The sequence below is a fragment of the Euprymna scolopes genome, chromosome 36, assembly GCF_053919585.1.
Source record: "Euprymna scolopes isolate OS-2025 chromosome 36, ASM5391958v1, whole genome shotgun sequence".
NCBI classification, from domain to species: Eukaryota; Metazoa; Mollusca; class Cephalopoda; order Sepiida; family Sepiolidae; genus Euprymna; species Euprymna scolopes.
In genome coordinates this window covers 71,288,087-71,302,344 of record NC_136517.1, presented here as the reverse complement: position 1 = coordinate 71,302,344, position 14,258 = coordinate 71,288,087, and the positions used below count along the sequence as shown (strand labels likewise).

The following is a 14,258-nucleotide window of genomic DNA, read 5'->3' as shown; positions in this document are numbered from 1 at the left end:
CATATTATTAATAATACATATTATTAATAACATGTATTATTAATAATATATATTATTAATAATATATATTATTAATAATACATATTATTAATAATATATATTATTATTAATATATATTATTAATAATACATATTAATAATACATATTATTACTAATACATATTATTAATAATATATATTAATAATATGTATTATTGATAATTTATATTATTAATAATACATATTATTAATAATATATATTATTATTAATATATATTATTAATAATATGTATTATTAATAATACATATTATTAATAATACATGTTATTACTAATACATAATATTAATAATATATATTAATAATATGCATTATTGATAATTTATATTATCAATAATGCATATTATTAAACGAGGAATCATTTTTTAGGGGAAGATCAAAAAAAGACTTTCATCAAAATTAACATTCCAAATGTGTGATGTTTTATCATAGAACGGAAGACAGAGCAAAATCTCTTTACTAGGCTTTACTGAACTAATTTCACAGCCAATAATAAACATAAGAGCAAATAGCAGGTAGCTGCAGTAAACGCAAGAGCTGTTAGTAACGAAATGTTGAAGAAGAAAAAAACTCAGCCGTTTCAAAAAGGAAAAGGAACGTGCGCAAAATCACGTGCCATAGAAACTTTTACTTTAACGGAAATATAACAAAATGATTCAAACTAAAATATAACAGGCCGTCTCGTCATTATTTACACGGTTGAAATAAAGGCTTAAAGAAGTTCATTATCTTGAGACAGCAAATGATAGCAAATATTTAAAGGGTGTAAACTAAAAATATTGCAAAAGTAAAGATAAAAAATAAACTAGAATAAACACACAATTTTTATTTATTTTGTCCTATTTCAGGCACTGGGAATCCAAACGTACTTAATGAACTTAAAGTGAGCATCACAGACCAGCAATCTTGCAATATAAGTTGGCAAGGAATTGTATTAAATTCACAAATTTGCGTTGGTAATGGTGTACGAGGGGCTTGTTCTGTAAGTATAACATTGTTGGTTTTGGGTTTTGCTTTTTGATTGTACCTATTCTGTTGTTTGGCTGTGAAAGGAGGAGACACTGTGACCGAGCAACCAACCTATCTCTACTCTCTCCTTCCCTCCCTTTGAAAATACTATTTCTGTTATCTTTGTATTTTTTTACTATTTTTTTCTGTCAGTTTGTTGTGTACCTAGGTGCCTATTCTGTTTTTTTTTGTGTGCAAGAATACAAACACGTACACACACACACACACACACACACACACACACACACACACACACACACACACACACACACACATATATATGTATAGGTTCTGCCACACAGAAGTAGAGAGTGTGAGCCACCTGGCATCTTCTATATACATATATATAAAAGGCAAAAGTGGCTCGCGTTTTTGTATGTCCAAAAAAGTTTTGTGGGGGAGGGGCTCTCGACCACGTTACTATTTTTTAGAACTTTTTATATACTCCCTAGATTATAATATCTATGATTTGCGAACGGTCGTCGTATCTACATTTATTTACATCGACTTGTAAAAAATTCCCTCTATTCCGTTCTTTTGCATGTTTGTTCGTCTTTTTCGTATAAATAAAGCAAAACTAAATTGAAGCAAAGTCAACCACTTCTCAGCCTTCATGGCCGGGACGTCGAAAAGGTAATTCGCTTTGATCAATGTGGAGAAACCCCTTCATATCAGACAATTGCTATTCATTTGGACATTGTCAGAGTTCTCACTTTTTGGGGGGCTGGTTTTCCCCCACATTATAAACGACCTCGTGGGGAAAAAAATACCATGATTGAAAATGGAAAGCTTAACTGGCCCTGGGCCAGGTTTAAAAGCCATTTTCATTTCTGTGCCGGCTCCTATGATTATAACTTAATTTCCAACTCAATAAATTCACTGATTACTTGCTGTATGTTTTCGAGTTCGATCCCACCTCTATCTCTTTATCTTTTTTAAAAAAATTTTTTATTTCGTCTTTGTGCCAATTTTCTCCACCCAGGCAAATGTTAATTACCAACTCTTTGTTTCACATTCTTTTTACTCCTTTGCAATACTGGTTCAAGCCTGCCTGCCCACTACGACTTTTTTTGTTTTGTTTTTTGCAACAAACACCCAGGCAACGTCGGGCATCCCCGCTAGTCTAGTTATAAAGTTCTGTTGCTATTATATAATGCGACATAATGGAATATGTAAATATATTCATTGGAAAATCTGTAAAAATGTGAATATCCAGTGTAGCAGCAAATCATGGGAGCATGTTTACCAGAAAAACAGTTGGAAATAAGTCATACATCATCCATTATGACTATGAAATTCCTATGGCTATGTACATAGGAAACGGAGCTGTTAAGCGTGATAGAGTGACATGGAACAAGAGGGAGAAAGTAACAACCCTAGTTTAAGTGTCCCTGATGATGCTGGGTTTAACAAAGCTGAGAGGAAGAAAATAACAAAATACCAAGGACTTATGTACGACATGAAAAGGAATTGGAATTGTACTCAAAGGAACAACCGTTTTAAAAAGATCGCGCCCATGAACATATAATGAATATATATGATGAGATCCTATATCTCAAAAGAGTCATCAAAAATACATCAACTTCCACTGAAAAAACTGGAAAAATGGGCCACCAGCATAGTCTGTAGTTTTTGGATCAATTCACCTATGACTATACAGATAAGGAAGGTTCTATAGACTGACTAAAAAGAGGATCACTTCACTATGATCATGAGAGGGATTTAATGGCTGTACAAGATCAAAGCTTGATGACAAATTCTTTAAAGAAAATCAGTTGTCTCAACAACGACAGCAAGTCCAGGTTCTGCCACACAAAAGTAGGCTGTGAGCAATCTAACATCCAACTGTAAAGTTCTGCTAAGGGATTGCTACTACACAATGCGGCACAATGGAGTGTGTAAATATTTCCATTGGATGATCTGTGAAAAGTTGAACATCAAATGCAGCAGTCAGTCCTGGGAACGTATACTAAAATGCAGCAGTCAGTCCTGGGAACGTATACTAAAATGCAGCAGTCGAAAACAAGTCATACACCATCCACTATGACTGTACAATCCCTACAGCTATGTATCTAGAAAATGAACCTTTAAAACCTGACATACTGATATGAGGCAAGAAGGAGAAAGAAGCAACCCTAGTAGAAGTTAATATCCTCAGTGATGCTGAGTTAAATTGTTGTTGTTTTCTTTTCCTTTTCTTTTCCTTTGAGGATTGGTGTATTTATAATATTTTTTTAATTGGCTATAGAGGTGGGTGCAGGAGGGTATGGGGCGAATTATTTTATTTTATTTTAGTTTCGCTTTTCCTATTTTATAGTTTATTGGATGTTAGGTGTTATTTTATGGCACTATTCTGAGCTAAATGATAGGTTAGTCGTCGTGAGAGTGTTGTTGTGGTGTAGCCAATGTAGGCATTGTATGAGCTTTTAGAGTGGGGTTGGAGACATTCTTCGAAGGGGCAAATAAATTCATACACTACATTAGTTTGGTTTAGTGTAGTGTTACTATTGTTATTGTTTTTAATTATTAAATTGGAAGTTTTAAATTTAGTATAATATATATATATATATATATATATATATATATATATATATATATATTATTATTATTATTATTATTATTATTATTAGTTTGATCTTTTTGTTTTCGTGTAACATCCCACAATAAAAACCTACAGTCATCCGATACTAGAAATATCTTAACTAAAAATACTAAAATTCGATATCTTAACAACTGCACACGACGACTAAAATTACTAGAAGCCATACTTATAAAAAAACTCAGCCCTTTTTAAACCGGATCTCATTTAACACCGGGACAAATATACTAATAGTATTTAATAACTAACATGAAACTAAATTAATAAACTATAAAATAGGAAAATCGAAACTAAAAAAAAATACAAATAAAGTAATTCGCCCCCAACACTCCTGCACCCACCTTCATAGACAATTAAAAAAAATTATAAATACACAAAACCTCAAAGGAATTGAAAAGGAAAAGAAAGCAACAACAATTGCTCCTGACGACAATCGAATGCCCGATAAAAAGCGCTTGCGAAAAATATGGCTGACGAACAACTTTTAGGTGCTATTCTATAAAATACGCTTGCCGAAATTAAAAAGACCCCTCGGCAAATAGAAAAGATATCCAACAAGATCGGAAAAAGGAATAACTCTGTCGTGTTCAATCAAACGTATATATATATATATATATATATATATATATATATATATATATATATATATATATATATATATATATATACTGTGTGTGTGTGTGTATACATTGTTTTTTTATGCATAGGGTTATACCATTTTTTTTAATATATCAGCTGTATTTACCTGCCCAGGTGGAGGTATATTGCTGGATTACAGAAGAATAATTGAAAATATACTTATGCCTATAATGATTTAGATTTGATTTTAGAAAAATTCATTTTAGGTTTTTCTTAAGTTTCTGAATTTTTTAGATAAGGATTGGTTATTCGTATTATTTGGATTCTTCGGAGTACTGTTCTCATCTTTAATGCCATTGCTTCGCTCCAAAAAGATTGTTTTTTTGTTTGTTTGTTTGTTTGTTTTTTTTTGTATTGAACAATGAAACACATATTTTGAACATTTTCATCTAATAAATTACAGATTTCACATCTCCAAGAATTAGCTATTAACTGACGCTTGGTAATCCATTGAAAACTTTCGAAATTGTTAGCCAGCATATTGTTATTTCTTCAGTCCACATGAAATCATTATTTACAAGATTTGTTGGACGCATTCTCAAGACTCAGCAGCCATTTTCTTTCTAGGCCGATGTGTCTACACAATACCAGTTCGTGTTATTGTTTAATTTTCACTTAATTATTTTTCTTTTTATTACACAGTGCTTCTCTGTACTTTCTTAATTTTCTTTTTTCTTTCTTTATTTTATTTCTTTATTATTTTTTTTGTTTTTTTTTAATAAGTTCTTTTTTCTTTTCTATTTATAGGGGGATTCCGGGGGTCCTTTGGTGTGTCGCCGGGAAGGTAAATTTGTTTTAGTCGGAGTGACATCGTGGGGTATGGGTCAGTGTTATTCTGTTGGGTTTCCCAACGTATTCACACGCATCTTTTCATTTCTAAACTGGATACAACAAATCCTTGCAGTTCACAACACCGACTGACAAAATAAAACAATTTTGCATTTTTTATTCATGTCTTTCTTCTTTATCTTTGTATTATTTTTTGTTTTTACTTGTTTTTCTTTTCTCCGAATTTAACTTAGCAACAGCCACATTACTAGAACCTGTAAAAACCAATTACATATAACTATTTACAAGTAAGACAAAGGGAAAGAAGAAGTAAAAACCACTTGAAATAATTATAAAATTTTATTTAAAGACGGAAAAATAAATTGAAAGGGGAGGGAGAAAAAATAAGAATAAAGTCTGAAGTTCACCTTTAAAGCGTATAATAGACTGTATTTTGACTGCCAAAAAATGTCCCCTTTTGGCGAACCTTAAAGGTTCTAGAAACAGTTCAGGAGAGAGAAAGGATTGAATTAAAAGAGAAAAGAAGATTAAGAAAGAGGCAAAACTTACTTTGAGGTAAGAATATTTTTTTAGGAGCAAGGATAATTTATACACAATTTTTTTAGAGAGAAGAATTGTCATTCCTGCTTGAGATAGCATAAAAATAAAAAATGTCTCGTTGGATTTTCTTCTTTTTTTATTAAATAAATCTGCATCTTCAACTTTCTTTTATTCATATTTGTCGGCTTTTACTTAAAAAAAAAAAAAACATTACTTGACCTGATGTAGCTTTGACAGCTTAGTCGAAGGAAAACTTTTTTCTTATTAGAGAAGGCTCTTTCTTCTTGCTGCACCATTAAAGATTATACACTTTCTTTTCCACTTCGAATATTTCCTGAGGAACAATCAAATTATTGTTGTTTGCAACGTCACTTTTTTCACTCGTCTGAGGTTTAACATTTGCACTTATTTCTTCTCCTCTAGACAAGACTTTTGACTTGATTTTTAAAGACTTTTCTGTCTGAACTCAACCGGCATTTTTCTTTTCATTTTCGTCACCTAGACGAAAATTTAACTGAGAAAATAGGACCTTCATCTAGAGCCCCCTGATGTCTTGCCATGATGGGTTACTGCATCCAGGTCTGACATTTTCAAACAACGACCTTTCACTCCCAAAAGCCAAGGCAGCAACTGCCTTTTTTCACTTCCATTTTCGCTTAGTCTGGCGAGCAAAAAATCACTCGACCAATCGTCAACAAAGAAACAGTCACGTGCTATCAGTAGCAGTCTACAACTACTTGCATAGAGGGGGGGTTAAAGAAAGAAGGAAAAGAGAGAAGGAAGGGTAGATGGAAGAATTAAATTCTGACACTTTCACTCTGATCCCGTTTCACAAAGCTTGTATTCATTACCCCAAAAAAGGACAGAAAAATTAAACAAAGAACATCTCAGTGAAGAATGTATTCCAGAAAAAAAAAAGCTTCAGCATTTATTTAGAAAAGTAGAAAATGGACTTTGGTTTTTACTTTCAGCAAATTCATAACTTTTACTTCCCTTATTTTGTTCTTTACTCCTCATATTGCATGAGCAATGGATGTTTCTGACAAAGGGGGAGGAATTGCTATTTTCCGGGTTTGAATCTATTTCTTTTATTTTAGCTCCTTACTGGTTTCATGCCTTGTCTAGAAAGATTTTTATAAATAATAATAATTATTATTATTATTTTATTGATATTTTTTAGATTTGAAATAATTTTTTAGATTTAAAATAATTTGCTTTTAAACAAAGCAAATTAATTTGAATTTGTTCCGTTTCGTTAAACCCATTTGCCGTTTTACAGCAACCTAGTTTTTAGCAGCACCACTAACAGTATTTTTATTGCTTAACGTCATATTACAATGTTTCAAAAGTTTTCTTTCAAGAAGTAAACGCGACTATATTGGAATTTTTCCGAAAAAATCTTTGGACCAGCAATGAATCTCCATACAGGCAATGCCGTGTAAATACCGCTAATACACACACACACACACACACACACACACACACACACACACACACACACACACACACACACACACACCGAAAATAAAACTGCTAAATGGTAGAAATTTACAATATCTTGTAACAAAACAAATAAATATAATATTGATCTATCACTGACTGCAAGATTTGATCAGATGGTCTATATTTATGTCCTCCATTGCTCATGCTATTGTTTCCATCAGAGAAAATTTGGTTCTATGAGGATGCTTTTTAAGCCCCCGTTCAACGATACCCCACACATAATAATCGAAAGGATTAAGGTCTGATAAGTTAGGAGGAGGCCATAACTTCAGTGTGGCATGATCATCGGTGAACCCCCAAAGTTCTTCTGGATGTTTCAATTTATTAAAGAGAATTTATTAAACGATTTTGTTGCAGAAACAAATGGAACTTTTTCTTTTGCAAATGAATGCCTCTCCCCTGCGTGATTCGGCCACAGACTGACCAATCAGGGGTGTGGCGCATTGATCCTTTCTATCCTCTAAGGAACTCGAACAGGTTCCAGTTTGAAGGAAAAACCTCCTGCTTACCGAGAGAGACACCAAGCAGATCGGACCCTTTCCTCGCTCTCTCCATCTCTGTGTCATCTCATCTGGTATCGATGATTCCCACTGGGAATAACTACCGTGACTGCATCAGGTGGCCAGAGTCGGGGTTGACCAGGAATAATATCTCCCTGTGAAAATTCGCCAGAATAAACCTTTACTTTGTTACATTTTATGAAGTTGTTGTGTTCGTTGTTTCAGTAGCTTGTGTTGAATTATTTATTTTCTTAGGTTGTGCCCCAAAAGCACGGACCCTAAAATTTTCTTGAGTTTTTGTTGATACAAACTGACCACGCCTAAGAACCGTATCCAAGGTCTGGATGAACAATACTCCTTATTGTTCCTTCAGACATTTGAAAATCTTTAGCAAAATGTCGCATTGATGTCCCATGATTTTCGTCGATCATACAATGCACCCTTCTGATAAACTCAGGTCTTCTGAGTGAATCAAAATGTTGGCAATGCTGTTTTCTCTTGCTGGTGGGCAAATCATCACCACTGTTTTAACTCCTTTCTAACTTTACGAACGAAAGATCCGACGACTTTTAGAAATGTTGCAATTTCTGAATTGCTGTGTTTCGCTTTTATAGACATTATTGCAACATGTCTTTTCGTTTCATTTGTTATCTGCTATAGGGTCTTCTGAAAGTAAAAAGAAATATATTAATTAGTATATTTTTAATTTAAATTACAAAAATAGAAATGTCCTCAAATTCCTTAAGCACTCTCTCTATATGTATAATTACAAAGTCAATAGTAAACTCAGTATACTAGAGAGAGCAATTAATCTTTGAAAATTCATGGGTCAACAATTTTTCTTTATTAAAATTCCTTGTAATAATTATTTAAATTCCAATGAGAAAATTCCAGTCTTTATTTTTTGGCATCAACGATTGTTCTGCAATTGTTTCACATGCAATTAAACGCAATCATGCACTGATTTTCAGAAACCACAAGGACTTTATCAAAATTTTCATAGGAAAAAAAAAACAGAAAGTAGACAACACTTATATGTGATCACCCCCACCCCTGGTAGTAGGATGACAGAATTCCAATCACTCAAGAATTATATCTATAGTTATATATAGTAAGTTATGAAAATATATATAGCAATTAAGCTACACTGAATTTTATGTGTTGCATCTTTGTGAGGATTCGTCAGGCTATTGCATGAAATTGATCTTAGCACATGTTCTTATATATTCACATGGTGTTGAGTTTTCTAGTTACTCAATCAAATTCTTTGTTATTCCCGCATGAACCTTTGGCTGATAAATGTATGACCATTAGCTGCTGAAAATAGAAGCAGGAATGATATTGGTTAATTAGCAAACTTAACACCATATGAATAGCATGTGCTAACATCAATTCCATGCAATAACCAGACGAGTCCTTATGAGAATGAAATGCGAAAAATTCCATGTAGCTTAATTGTTATATCTATTTTCATAGATTACTATCTAGCTCTAGACACATATTGAGCACTGTTGAAGTAAATACATAAAATAAATCTCCTTATAGAATTGTGTGTAGATTCATGAAATGATATAATAATGTATAAGTGTGTGTATGTTTTTGGGTGTTTTTGGGTGCTTTGTTTTGATTCATTAAAGCTTTTCACCGTTTTACAGTTGTCTGTAAGCAACACATTTCAGTAACACCATCACACTATGAAGGTGTATACACAAAATTGATTATTATTACATGAACCTCCAAATCTAAAACAAATTACTTCATCAAGCAAATTTTTGTTTTTTGAGTTTGTCATAAAATATCATCTCTTTGATATTTTGGTGTTATTAAAAAATTTTTTGACTGGGATAATAACGTTTCATGCAGTTCATTCGAGTGAACTAACTGTGAATTTATGTGTAGAAGTAAACCAAATACCAGAGCAAATAATGAAGTTATTTGTTGTTCTTTTAATGGCTTCTAATATTCCAGCCACAAAGTAAAAGAAGAAAAGATCAACATCTTGGTAACTGCTACTGTCACCTCACTGAGAGACAATCATTATCCAGTGAGCCAACTACAATGCGTCAACGACAGCATTCTCTTTGCAGATGAACAGCTGTTTGTGCCGACGAAAGAGGTAGTGGAAGGGATAGAAGAAACTCACCACACAATGTTACATTATTAATCTAAATGAATAAATGCGAAATTTATTTTCATTTATCCCACTTATATCAAAACGGCTTACTGACTTGAGAAGGGTTGATATACCATAATCAGTTATAAAAAATATTGTATATATATATATATATATATATATATATATATATAGTAAGTTATAAAAATATATATGGCAATTAAGCTACACAGAATATTCCACGTTTCATCCACGCTAGGATTCGTCAGGCTTATGCATGGATGAAATGCGGAATATTCTATGTAGCTTAATTGCCATATATATTTTTATAACTCACTACCTAGCTCTACCTATGCATTGAACACTGTTGAATTAAATTTGCGCATAAAATAATACTTTTGTATATTAATTTATGTGATCAAATGAAGTAGCCATATATATATATATATATATGCATATATATATATACATATATATATGCATATATATACATATATATATATACATATATATATACATATACATATATACATATATATACATATACATATATATACATATATTTATATACATATATATACACACACAAACACACACACACACACACACACACACACACACACACATATATATATATATATATATATATATATATATATATATATATATATATATATAGTAAAGAGGAAAACCTCAAACGCAGATGTTTGCATGCCTAATTTGCACAACTATTTTTAAGCGGTTTATAATGATTGGTGTTATTCATTTTTAATTTTAGTGTCTTATTTAAAAAAAAAATATTATTTATAATTATTTCGCCCCTTTAAGAAATAAATTCTTAAATGTTGAGCACTTTCTGTGAAATAAAAAAAAGTCAGTCAACTGACCTTGTTGCGAGATCACGTTTTCCACTCGATTATTACAGATCGTCTGAATTAACGTTATGCTTTATTAATGTTAAAATTTCCCTTCATTCCGCAGCAGTTTACGATAGCGTAAACTATGCATGTTTCAAGCTAGTGAAATCAAAGGTGACTTTGTTGCGGGGTTCGAATCCTTCGATTAGCGACAATCGTCATTTCCTGCACTGATGATTGCAAAAGCATGAAACTAGTGTCTGTAGGTATAAAAATAATTATTTATAATTATATAAATGTGCCATAGTTTTAGTCGATATTAGAAGTACTTAATTAAAGTGATTTAATAATAATAAAAAAAAGAGTAAGTTATGAAAATATATATGGCAATTAAGCTACACAGAATTTTATGTGTTGCATCTTTGTGAGGATTCGTCAGGCTATTGCATGAAATTGATCTTAGCACATGTTCTTATATGTTCCAAACATTTTTTTAACCCTTGGGCTAGGTGGTTCAGAAATTTCGTGAAAAATAGTGAATAATTTCATCCCGTCTTTCCAAGCTTATTATAACTCCTCGAAAAATGTAATTCAAGCCCTAACTTTTTTTTCAATTAAAGGAGCAAGGACCAAGGTTTCATTAAAAAAAACACAAAAGAAAAAACAAACAACGTGGTTTAAAAAAAAGTTTTAAACTTCGAATTTTACAGGTAAATTTCTAAAAACACTACTTTTTTTTTGTTTTAAATTTGAATATATTATTTATTGACCTTTTCTCTTCAATTTGTGATATATAAAACTTTGGTGAGTAAATTATTTACTTTTTATTAGACACTTGAAAATGGGGGGGGCGTGAATTAAAAAAAACGTTTGTCTAAAATATTATATTCGGTTTATTGGAAAGAGCATAAAATTTCACATTGACTCTGAAAATATCGTAAAAATAGAATCAATAGAAAAATTTTGATAGATTTTTAAAGTTTAAAAATTGAAAAATATTGAGTTCGTAAAATTCATTACTGTTTTTTAAAAAAATAAAAAAATATTTCTATTACTTTTAAAACAACTTTAATAGTTTATTTTGGAAGTATAATCCATAAAGAAAATAAACAACCCACTTTTAAAAGAGAAATTACGGGGTTTTTTTTTTATATTTTATTCGGAGTTTTGTGTTAGGGGTGTCAAAAATTCCTACAAAATTTCTTGGGCTACGATGGTATTTTTTCACACATTGTCTACGATGAGTGGGAATTAAATTAAGTCTAGCATCTTTGGAAAAGAATTTTTTATCAAAAAACAATACAAACATTCAAACATGGGTTTGAAGCATGGGTTTTATTCATTGATTAATGCAGTGAGGGCAAAGAAGAATTCCATAGCCCTTGAAGACACTATTGTTGCAGTTGTTTGTAATAGAAACCTAGGTGTTAAAATATTAACAGCCAGCGTAGCCTAAGAGTTAAATGTTAGGTTCATTAAGTTTTAAGAGAAATACTTCAAATGAAAACTCTTTACTTTTTAAAATTACAATAAATTTTATTACATAATATGTGATATAAAAAAAGTTTAGAGCTAAATTAATAATCGCTGGGTAACTGGTAGATTTTTGCTTGTATACCATAGAATAGATAAATAGAAACAAAACATCGCTGTTGCTTGAGCATTAAATGACTTGAGAAGGGTTGATATACCATAAAAGAAACTGATAGAATCACTTGCTTCATCGGTTAGGAAATTAGATTTTTTCGAATAAATTATTCAAATCTTACAACTGATTGTTCTGTCTTTTTGTTTCTCATTAGAAATTGATCGTTTGCGCAGGATATTTTCTTATCTTCAAAAGATTTCTTAAAAACATATATATATATATATATATATATATATATATATATATATATATATGAGAAGTTAAAAAAAATAGAAAAGTGTGACGTGTAAATAATAATGGACTTTGACCACATTTGTATTAAAAAAAAATACAGACTTAAAAAACAACTTTTTTTATCGGTTGAACGTTTGTAATTTTGTTATCATTTTTGATACACATTCTTGAAAAGATAAAATTGAGAAAAATAAGTAAATGAAATAAATTTCTAATAAAATTGATTCATTTGCAACAATTTTACAGCTGAAAATTTTTTTGTATTATTTAAATTACTGCTCTCATCTGGGATGTTATTCTCACAACGTTTGTAACCTCCGACCCTTTTACGTATATATATATATATATATATATATATATATATATATATATATATATATATATATATATATATATATATATATATATATATATATATATATATATATATATATATATATATATATATGTATTATTCCTTAATTGGGATTCATTTTTTGAGATGAGCATTATATATTAATTTATTTTTATTTCGGACTATTAGTCCTCATCTTTATTAGTTGTTTTTTGATTGGTTTGTTTATTCACAACGTTTCGGGCAACTATTCCTCTGGCCTTCGTCAGGTGGTAACCGCGGCAGATAGGAACTTCGAATCACCTAACTGCATTCTCAGCCATCACTGCCATACGTAGTGGTTGTCGTCTCACCACATTTTGACCAATTAACCTCTGGCACGCTTTGGGTGGGATTGAAACCGCTATCTTCAGTTGAATCTCTACGGTTCCAGATGAGCATTGTTATATTCGCCAAGCGGTTTTTTTTTTAAATTATTTTTCCTGAGCCTGATTGCTTCTGTGATTACTGGAATAATGGTAATCTTCCTATAATTCCAGTTTCTTTTCATGCCGTAAATAAGACTTTGATATTTAATTATCTTCTTCCTCCTCTTTTGTTTAAGTCAGCATCATCAGGGACACTGACTTTAACTAGGGTTGCTATTTTCGCCCTCTTTTCTCATATCACTATGTTAGGGTTAATAGCTCCATTTTCAAAGCATGTAAAGTTCTGTCTGATATATGTTGCTAGGACTTGTTGCGATTCTGAATATTTAATTTTTCACACATGGTTCAATCGCGATCAATGATTGTGGGATGATGTAAATTGGATGCAAAATTTACCACAAGTAGAAGTAGTAAAGGAAAAGATGGAAAACTTTAAATCTATATATATAAAAATGTAATTCTTGGTTCGTTCAAAATTTATACAACCATATTTCTACATTACCAATTTATTTTAAATTTTCAGACAACCCATCTTTAGAGACGAGAGATGTTTCTATGTTATTAAAATATTAAATAAAATCAATATATTTTTCGTAAGCCGTTAGGGCGAACCTGTTTTGTTAATAGAACTGAACTTCCGGTTCGATTCATTTCAGACGAAACGAATTAGAAGATTTCATTTTCTGTTTACTCGATAAGTAAAAAAAACAAAACATAATTCATTTGTTTATCTTCCAAATGTTTTAATTTAAACATTTTTTCTTTATTATATCAGGCAAAAAAAAAAAAAAGTTTGTCGCTTGCTTTTTGAGTCGAAGTCGTTTTTTTGTTTTTATTTTTCGATATAAGAAACTATGAACTTTTTTTTATTATTAAGACTATGAATTGTTTGGTAAAAGTACGGGTTTTTTTCGAATAAATTTTTACGCATTGATGACGTGCTTAAATAATATTTGGTGCTAATACAGGGAGTGGCCCGCGCTATTTTTTTAAATCGTATTTTCATGTTTAATTAAAGTTTTATTATATG

General features: G+C 31.0%; 1 protein-coding gene and 1 long non-coding RNA gene across 2 annotated transcripts in view; one reads left to right on the top strand and one right to left on the bottom strand.

The window, feature by feature from the left end:
* Window positions 1-5,230, top strand: part of LOC145260576 (chymotrypsinogen A-like) — a 71,714-nt gene extending 66,484 nt beyond the window's left edge. Inside the window, exons 5-6 of the mRNA XM_080118855.1 lie at window positions 885-1,018; window positions 5,030-5,230. Of these exons, the coding sequence (XP_079974981.1) occupies window positions 885-1,018; window positions 5,030-5,203 (308 nt within the window). The 3' untranslated portion in view covers window positions 5,204-5,230. The remainder of the gene's footprint in view (window positions 1-884; window positions 1,019-5,029) is intronic.
* Window positions 5,231-8,145: 2,915 nt separating this feature from the next.
* LOC145260577 (uncharacterized) overlaps window positions 8,146-14,258 on the bottom strand; it is a 64,647-nt gene continuing 58,534 nt past the window's right edge. The window contains exon 3 of the long non-coding RNA XR_013864334.1: window positions 8,146-8,280. This is a non-coding gene — a long non-coding RNA (uncharacterized LOC145260577). The remainder of the gene's footprint in view (window positions 8,281-14,258) is intronic.